This window comes from Synchiropus splendidus, chromosome 16 (genome assembly GCF_027744825.2).
Source record: "Synchiropus splendidus isolate RoL2022-P1 chromosome 16, RoL_Sspl_1.0, whole genome shotgun sequence".
Taxonomy (NCBI): Eukaryota; Metazoa; Chordata; class Actinopteri; order Syngnathiformes; family Callionymidae; genus Synchiropus; species Synchiropus splendidus.
In genome coordinates this window covers 15143026-15152835 of record NC_071349.1, presented here as the reverse complement: position 1 = coordinate 15152835, position 9810 = coordinate 15143026, and the positions used below count along the sequence as shown (strand labels likewise).

General features: G+C 44.6%; 1 protein-coding gene across 3 annotated transcripts in view; it reads left to right on the top strand.

The window, feature by feature from the left end:
- The first annotated feature begins 100 nt into the window (after positions 1-100).
- Positions 101-9810, top strand: part of ttll5 (tubulin tyrosine ligase-like family, member 5) — a 49585-nt gene continuing 39875 nt past the window's right edge. Inside the window, exons 1-12 of one of the 3 annotated variants that reach the window (XR_008412695.1) lie at positions 101-190; positions 380-521; positions 1461-1567; positions 1633-1715; positions 2647-2753; positions 2847-2977; positions 3059-3141; positions 5161-5230; positions 5297-5381; positions 6428-6529; positions 6599-6690; positions 6767-6874. Coding sequence is in view for 1 of the 3 variants with exons in the window: in XM_053845797.1 (XP_053701772.1) it covers positions 463-521; positions 1461-1567; positions 1633-1715; positions 2647-2753; positions 2847-2977; positions 3059-3141; positions 5161-5230; positions 5297-5381; positions 6428-6529; positions 6599-6690; positions 6767-6874 (1027 nt within the window). In the remaining 2 variants the exon portion in view is untranslated. The other 2 variants (XM_053845797.1, XR_008412696.1) reach the window with 2 other exon arrangements.

The window sequence follows — 9810 nt, the reverse complement described above, 5'->3', positions numbered from 1 at the left end:
TACTGAATTGAACGCGTGCATTTTATTTCAGCGGTTTTTAGAGATTAAAAAAAATATATTTCAACAGAGATGACACGTACCCTCCAGTGCGCATGCGTCGTGTGTTGCTACTCAGTTGTTGTAGTAACCTGGAAGATTAGCGCGATGATGAACTGGCGGTGAAAATGCTAGCTAGCGGTCTACATTAAAGGCAAGTGAACGACATGTTCGTATTTGTTTAGACGGAATATTCGACTTCTTTCACGCCCACGTTATCAGACAGCGAGTCACATTTTAGTCAAAACATGGCTGTCGCACACGGCGGGTGTTTTGATTTAGCATCACAGCGAATAACGTGGCTGTTCCGTATTTGAATTGAACTTGCTTTCCGTACTTTTAGGACATGTCATGACTTGTGTAGCTGGTGGTGGAAGATGGTAGACACTTGATTCCTGGGAGGTTTCACCGGCTTTCACCGTGGACATGCCTGCTGTGATCCCGGATAAGGAGGATTCCGAGTCCTCCTCAGAGGACGAGCAAGAGTGAGTCCCTTCATGGAGACAGATTTACGACTTTCTCGATGTGTAACATACTGTTAAGTCAACTGACATGACACCCCTTTGTTCATAGTTTAAGTGACGTCATTCAAGCTTATTTGTATGTTGCTTATTTATAAGTTTCTCACTGTAACGGTTCAGAGTTGAGCTAGGATGAGAATCTGTTCCTAAATTCATGTGAGGTCAGTTATGTTGGGGTTTTGTTCACAAGTGAGGGATGGATGGAGGATAACTGTCATGGTGAAGATAGAGCTGAGCCAAAAGACTATAAGCTCCTCATTCACTGGTGGATTTCTACTCAGGATCAGAATCAAATTTATTGCCATGGTCAGTGAGGATCCCCACCAACTAGGAAAGTGTTTTGGAATAAAATAAAATAGGCGGGAGGTTCTGGTCTGGATCGACCCTAGCCTCCTGCTAGAGGGAAGAGGAACAAACAGTCCATGACCAGGGTGAGAAGGGTCGGCTCTGATCCCACCTGCACGTCTCTGGGTCCTGGAGACATACAGGTCCTGAAGAGGTGGCAGACTACAACCGATCACCTTCTCAGCAGTACGTAGGATGCGGTGCAGTCTGCTCTTGTCCCTGAAGGTGGCGCTGTTGTATCAGACGGTGATAGAGGAGGTGAGGATGGACTGGATGATGGCTGTGTAGAACTCAACCAGCAACTTCGTCAGCAGTCGTACTCTTTCCTGCGGCCACCAGCTTTGGGTAGAGAATGGACAAAATCCCTGATGGAAATGACAAAACATAAGCAGATGAGAGCTAGAAGGTTTGCCTCCTCCTAAGAATCGTGGATTGACAGAGCTATAGCCTAAAAAGAATGAACAATTCCCATCACTTGATTCTTCTGTGCAAACCCTTTCGGTCAATGGTCCCACACCAGTTCTAAAAACCATGCCATTTTTCTCCCCTCACGGGCAGATCTCTTCCTCCGGTCGCCTGGTGCGGCCTCAGCAAGTCCATCCCCATTTTCTTGTTCGTCCCTGAAGCTGTTGTTGCCAAAGATGCTGCAGCCTGCTCAGTTGGAGGTGAGCGAGCGTCCGTCCAAGCAATCTTTTCTGAGAGAGTTTCAAGACTATGCTTAATTTGTCAGAGCGCTACAACATGGCCTTCAAGATCGTGCGCACAGAGAGCCGGCTGGTTCGAGAAATACTATCCAATCATGGGTTCCATGAGGTGAGCTTTGCAACTTGTCTCTGAGTTTTATATGTGATCTTTAAGTATGACAATACTGAGGTGACATTGATGCAAAAGTACCGTTTGCATGTTCACTCATGTAACTGTAGCACTCTGCAATAACAGTTCAGAGGTGTCGTGAGTGTGCAGTGAGCGAGGATGGCTTCCACAGGCGAATGCCTCGCCAAGCTCAATGTGTGTTCCCAGTGGTACATGGACACCCCGGAGATACCTTCCAAACTGCTGTGCCTTCATATACAATACGTCTGTTTTAAAACTGCTCACACAGTCAGGTTCTTTTATTTCCCCTTAGATGACACAGATGTGGAATTCTGCTGATGCTCTCATGGAAACACTACGACGTGCAGTTTCACGAGCGCCTCATACCAGGCAGTTTCGATTAATTCGCCCTTTTATTTGCCTTCAACGCATCTTGACTCCCACTTATCAAAGGAAGGCGAGTGTCTGCCACTGGCTGCGCTCCGGCACAACTTTATTAGTAACATGTGGCCTGGATAGGAGACATTCTGCCTTCCAATACACCCTGGACTCGCACAAAAGAGAGCAAACCAGAGGAATCTTAGTTATGAGACACATTTCTGACTCGACCTGGTGATTAGAAGAGAGATTTAGATGACCCCACTGACCTCACTGTTCAACTCTATTTAACCTGAAGAAAGACATATAGAACTAAAACTATCTTGTATGAATTTAATTGTATTCATATAGTCACCATGATCAGTGGAGAGCAGAAACTCCCTCAAGGCCTAACTTTGGCTCCCGTATTCAGATGAGCTCTTAACTCCCAAATATCCTGGAAATCAACACCCATTTCCAAACCCTGAACCCTTCTTCTCCACTCAACAGCTCCCCCCACTGGCGCAATTCTCCCCACTCCCACTACTGACTGTATGTTTGTGATCTCTTCAAGGTCCACCCCAACAGCAATGACTTCAATCTCATGTGGACCGGGTCTCACCTCAAGTCGTACTTGCTTCGGAACCTTCAAGATTTTCAGAAGGTCAACCACTTTCCAAGGTAGAAGTCCTGATCGAATCAACGTTCACTTGTTTTTTTGTTTTATTTTTTACCAAGCTTTCACTAAAAGCAAGCGTCTCATGATCGATCTAGGTCGTATGAACTGACACGCAAAGATCGTCTTTATCGAAACATCCAGCGAATGCAACAGACATACGGCTTCAAGAACTTCCTAATCGTTCCTCAGACCTTCATGCTTCCTTCAGAGTACCAGGACTTCTGCAGTAAGGACCTTCCAATTGGAATAACAACCAGCGTTTAATTTTTTCTTTCTTCCTGTTGAATCATGTTTTCTTCCTACTCAGATTATTTTGCCAAGGATAAGGGTCCATGGATTATCAAGCCTGTCGCGTCTTCAAGAGGACGAGGGATTTACTTAGTCAGCGATGTAAGTTGCTTTGTCTTTCTTTCTTAAGTATTTGAATTGGACTGTGTTGAATGTAGGAGACCATAGACCAGAGGTGGGCAATTAAATTTCCCAAGGGGCCGGGTTATATATTGTGACCGTTGAGAAGGGCCGTCAAACACAAAGAGAGGAGGACAAGAGAAAATAGAAAATAAAAATCATGTGTGATTATGAATCTACACTGTAAAAATGCATAGAAACTGTTGGTTTGTTGTGTTTTATTTAATTTAAACCACATTCCATTTAAAGATTGTCAATGTGGCTCATACATTTCAAAATTTACTTAAGGGACAAGAAATGCTCCTAAAATAGCCACGAGAGAAGATTTAGAAAAAATAATTAAACAAGAAGGTTATGTTTCAGTTACATCATAATAAACAAAAAACAATCCATAAGACAAAATGTCAGAGACAACAACAATGTCAGTTTTATAGTTTTGCTCTGACTCCAGGAGGGCCACATAAATACAGTCAAAGGGCCGCATTTGGCCCCCGGGCCGCACTTTGCCCAGGTCTGCCATAGACAGATGCTAAGAGAGAGGGAGTCATTTAAGACTTGGACCACGGACACTGGTGGTATGACGGTGAATGAGCTGGGGAGGATTTTTGCGTGGTCATTCTAAATGGACAGGGAGGCCCAACTAGATTGTTGCAAACTCAAGGAGCCCCATCAGGATTGCCAGGTGTGATAGAAGGAAGCAACCGGGAGTTTAAGCTGCAGAATACGCGGCATGAGGATGGGACCTTTGGAAGTGTTGAATGATGCTGTGTTTTCAAGACTGAAAGATTGCAGTGGCTTCCTAAAAAGGTTGAAGTGCATCTCATCTAGATCTGGTTGTGAAGGTGAAGATCGACTTAGACTGATAACATGAAGTAAGTATCTCCCTTAGATGGTGGCAGAACTATAAACCACAAGTGGTATGAGAAGGTTTACCTCTTCAATAGGGTAAAGGCACCAGGGTCCACCTATCGGAAGTATGATCGAGGACTTCTCTCGGAAGGTCCTCATATAGGAAAGTTGAGTTAGACTTGCCCTTGCATCCATCCATATGTAGATGGAACCTGAACCCCAAACTTAAGATTTTTGGTATGTACAAAAAACCCAATGAACTAACATTCAATGTCACGCCGTGTAAACAATACGTTTGAGCTCTAAAAAGTGTGGACACACTGTCCTGTCTTGCTTCACTTAGTCCCTGAGAATTCCAGACCTGTGTTGTGGGAACACGGAGGCCCTTCTTCACTTGTTGATCGCTCTTCAAAAGCAGCCAGAGAACATGATTTGCTTTTCATTTCTGGCTTCATTCACGAATGGTTTGTAACATTTGGTCCTCAGCGTAATGAAGTCTCCCAGTCTTATCTGCTGATGCGTTACTAATTATTACTGATAGTGGGTGTCAGCTGCCCGCAAACTGACTTCCAAATCTGATGCGAAACATTCGACGGAGCAGATGTTTGGAGTGTGGGAGACACCTCCGCCTTTGAAATCAAATGCACTTTGAGGCATTAATAATCAGACTCTTCCAAGGCTTTGGAGTTTTGGACAAGCTCAGCAAAGTTCTCACTCTTGGAAAACAAGTCCCATTCCTCTTCTCAGGCATTTTTATGAAACGGTTGGAAGAATGTTCGAGCGATATTCGGGAGGAAGAAAGACTTATGCTTCTTTCTCAGCGGTTTGGCTTTTCTCTGAACTGTGGCCAGTGTTGAGGTAACTCCCGGCCGAGCTTCCCATCTCCCCTCGAATCCACCACCTGCAAAACATCTCAGGCTCATGAACGACCCCTCACCCTCCGACAGATTGTGTTTTTATGGGCTCTCATCAAAGCTTGACCCGCTTCGGTCGGTTCCACTGCATGCCAGATATTTGGCACTGTGAAAGTCTAATTATTTGTTGGAGTGCTGTGAGTTTGCATATTTCCAGCTGTCTAATTCCATCATTGCGTAATCTGCAGTAAAGGCTCCACCGCGTTTCCTGTATTTATGGCCTCTGCTTGTCCTGCAGCCCAGTCAGATCTCTATGGATGAAAACATCTTGGTGTCCCGGTATATCAGTAACCCCTTGCTGATTGACGGTAAGTCCATCCACAGAAACGCCTCACGAAGAAATGTGTGCCTTCAATGTGTGGCTCTTTGTGCAGAGTTCAAGTTCGACATGCGTCTGTACGTGGTGGTGACGTCGTATGATCCGCTCCTCATCTATGTGTACGAGGAAGGTCTCGCCAGGTGAGTCTCCAGAACAGGGGTGGGCAGTTAAATTGAGGGCCACATTATAAACTGGGACTTTTGAGAGGGGCCATCAGGCCAAGAGCCAGAAGAAATGAATGTAAAGAACATAAGAAAAAGTAAAAAAATATCAAATGCTACATCTGCAGATTTCAAAAAGTATGTTATGAAATGGGTTAAAATAGACTGAAAACTAATACTTAGTTTATTTTTATTTTAATCTTTTCAGTGTAAATCAACAAATAAGTCACGAATATCTATTTTAGTAGTAAATACCAGTAGAAGAGGTGTGTGAAAAACAGTAAACATTATTACATAATTCACTTTTTTATTTTCTATTTTGAGGGCCAATAATTTTCACTAAGTGGTCATATAACTCATGCATGAAATGGTATTGAAAATAAAATGAAAAAAGAAGGTGGTCCTAAATCCTTCAAGTTCTATTTATTTGAACTGAATAGTACTGACCAATGAAAACCACATTTCATGGTCAGTTTCATAGTTTCTCTGTGACCCGAGGAGGGCCACACAAATACAGTCATGGGTTTTTCGTGGTGTCTGTGGTGGCCGGGTGAGGGCGCTGTTGGCCTATTTATTGATCGAGCATTGTTAATACAAACTTAACACTTCTACCACTCTCCTAAGTCTTTGGTGTTTTCTCATCCACTCTTCACGACATAGTTCCTGGACCTCTAATCAGGCACACGTGGAGTTAGAGCACGGCCGTTCTCACCGAGCTACGTGCTGAGAACAGAGAAGCACCTCCTGCTTGTTTACTGGCTTCATTACAAACCGCAACAATCAATCGCGGCTGAGCTCAAATCCCTCTTTTACCTCTCTACATTCCTGCAGCGTGTGCCGGTATTCAGGTGCTCGGCTCGAGCCAAGGAATTCTCATTACTGCACATGTGGCATCCACTCCTGGCCTGCGCTGCCAACAATCAATCTCTCGCTAAAATGCCCTCATTATTCGGCCCAGTTTCTCTCCACAGTGTCATGGTGGTTTGCAGCGCCTCTTAATGGGTGTCGTGTTCTCTTGTTCGCAGGTTTGCCACAGTCAAATACGACCGGACCTTCAAGAGTATAAAGAACACCTTCATGCATCTCACCAACTACAGTCTGAACAAGAAGAGCAGCGACTATGTCAGGTGAATGATCTCGGACACACAACTCTTTGTGCCTGCTTTTAATGGAGAAGACAATCTTTTATCTTCCAGCTGTGATGACCCTGACGTGGAGGACTATGGGAACAAGTGGAGCATGAGTGCAGTGTTGAGATTCTTGAAGCAAGAGGGGAAGAATACGACATGTGAGCAAACGCATCTGCACCGTGTGACACGTGTTTGCTTTTTAGTTGTTTCTGAACAATCTTCACCTTTCCTCAGTGTTGATGAAGCAGGTGGAGGACTTGATCATCAAGGCGGTGTTGAGCGCCGAGCTGCAGATCGCCACCGCCTGCAAGATGTTTGTCCCCCACAAGACCAACTGCTTCGGTATGTGTTGTTGTACCTGAATTATTAGCAAAGACAAGAGCAGCACGTATGATGAAGTTCTCCTTCCTTATGTCATCTAGTGTCAAAACCGCCGACTGAGAGCTTGAGTTCTCCCGTGAACTGATATGTGCCCACTTGCCTCGCACCACGTTGACAGTGCAGTTGCATTTAAACATCTTTTGGACAGTCATTTTAATGGCAGCGTGATCTTGTGTCTTTAGTAACATGCAACATGCGTTATATTTCCTGATGGTCTTATCTCAGCCGTCGGACTGCAGACTCTGTCGCTGCAACAACCAGGGGCCTCAGGAGAGATAATCATGCACAATTAATATAACTCGCCGAAATTATTCACATCTGGAGCCGACCACCACTGTCACAGTGATTTGTCTGGACCGCTTCCTGTTGTTGTTGTGGCCTCTCAAGCGCTTCTTAGTATTTGTTCTCAATTGATAACTTCCACTGCGGGTTAGTGACGAAGAGTTCGGGTATAACTGCTGAACAAGAACGTCATGAGGTGAACTTTTAACTTTTCCCCTCTAAGTTTTCACTCGACTCTCGGGATGTAGATTGATTGGAAGTAGTGACAGGCATCTGTAGACACAATAGCGCTTGTGTGTAGCGGCCGCACCAGCAGAATTGCCTGCATGAAGATGTTATCTGTCAGAGATTGGATGTGTGTTTCTTAAACAGCTGCAAGATCTGTGACCAGGAAGGTATTTACATGGAAATGTGGCCCCTCACGTGTCGAGATAACGCCTACAGTATCAGTTATTCCCTGTTTTTCTGCTTACCTTTGACAGCTGGAGCTGAAGAGGACTCATCTTACACAGATTAGTCCATCATGTAGCCTCGATGTTAGTGGCTCAGGTGGTGAAGGGAGTCGTCCAGTAATCAGAGGGTTGGCAGTCTCGAGCCTGCTCTTTGGCTCACATAGTCAGCCGCGCTTCCCTCACTCTGCCCCACGGCAGCTCTGAATGGACTATGAATGAAAAGTGGTTTCTGCAAAGCCATTATTATCTAGTCAACCATTTATTGACATTTGGTCATTAGGGCCTCAAATAGTGGATCAGTGGTTACGAGAGAGACACTGTGGAGGAACCACGGATACCTATGATGATGCTCGTGTCTCCACATCCTGAAAGTCGTAGCTTAGAGCGACTGCCCTCTGCACAACACAGTAAACTACAACATCTCACCAACTCACATTCACTCCTTGTATTATGTAGCGGTTTGCTATCATCGAAGTGTTGCTCAGTAATGTTGGATGTTAATAGTAATAGTAAGCAAAAATAGAATAGAATATCAATGTAAATTGTTGTATAATTTCAAATGTTGCTTTAAAACTTGAATTTCACTCCACTGAGTTAAACAGACTTCACAACCATCAACAATGTATAATAGGTGAAACACATGCCGTATGTTTAGTTTAGGGGATGACAAAGTGAAACGTGGAACTAAGTCATGTAAATGGTGTTGATCGTGGATCTGATGGCGGTCCAAGTCTTGACCGTGACTCACATTGGCCCCAACCTAAATGGTCCTGGTCTCTCCCTCAAGAGGTCTTTACTTGGTGTCAATCTCTAAGCCTTGGTCTCTCCCTCTAGAGCTATTCTAAGGTCCTTGCCTTGTCCCGGTCTTACCATTTTTTAGTTTCCATCGCTATTGGTCTTTGTCTTGACACCTTAGCCTGGGTCTTTCGAACGTCTCTACCTTTGTCTGGACACTACTTGTTTGTCACTTGCTGATGCCATTTCTAATTTGCTCATCTTGTCATTATTTGTTCTCAACTTGGCATCAAGCTCTATCACTATTGAACGTCTCAGGGTCTCTGTTATAGCCTTGCTTACATCAATCGATGATGATGTTCAGAAGTTGTGTATGTATTGTTAGACTGCCAGAGTTCTCTCCTGTCTTCTCAGGTTACTTTAGATTTAATACGGCAGACTGTCACCATTTGGCCACAAAAGCCTCTGTGCCTCTGGCGACGATGTGAACCGTACAAAGGAATGTAACATCATGTGGCATTTGAAGTATTTGAAAATTAGTTATTTGGCCCTTTACAGACACAGTTATACCCCCAAATTTGATCTCACTCGAGCAATTAGGCTTTACACCTTGTTTTCACAGATACACAATACCTCGTGGTCGGCCACTATCACACCCTGCTCCTTCTGCAGAGCGGAGTTACCATTGAATTGGAGAGTAATTTTGTTGTCTTCAGATCCCCTCCAGCCCAATAATTACGGCATTTATCATCCGTCTGCCGGATTAGGTTTCTGAAGACAGACACTGACGGTTCCAGTGGGCCACCCTCGTCTTCGGCGAGTGGATCCCACAGCGCGATCATGTTGCACGCAAACTTGCAGCGAATGTGTGTACGGTGGAGTTTGACAACATGTAGGGACCTGTGTGGAAGAGCTCTGTCTAGGTCCAGAGAGATGTGGCCTTCCTGTCAAAACCGATAAGAGAGTCACAACACCTGGCACACTTGTAAACATGAGCAAACCCTGTGGCACTTGGCTTTCAACTGGCTGGCAAAATTGAAGCTATAGTTGGGAAGCAGCAGCGAGATGTTACACTGCTGAGGTGTCAAGCTGCTTACGCTGTAGCGATACTGACTCATGAAATTCAGTGTGATGCCGACCAGTTGACCGGCAACTGGGTGAATTGTCAGCAGCCAACTTGTAAGTGCTTAGTTGTACCATATAGGGGAAAGTCTCCTGCCATATCATGTCAAGTATGTGTGTGTGTGGAGTTGGTTTTATGTAAGATTTGAAGGGTGTGGTGCGTCAAGATTAATGGCTAGAGGTTGCTACATTCTAACAGCAGGTAAAACAATCAGCACATAAGAAACCAACTCATTCACGTGTCAAGGAAGCGAATAAAAGCGTCTATTGTTCTGAGCGTTAAAACTCTCCTGCCTGTCTGGAAAC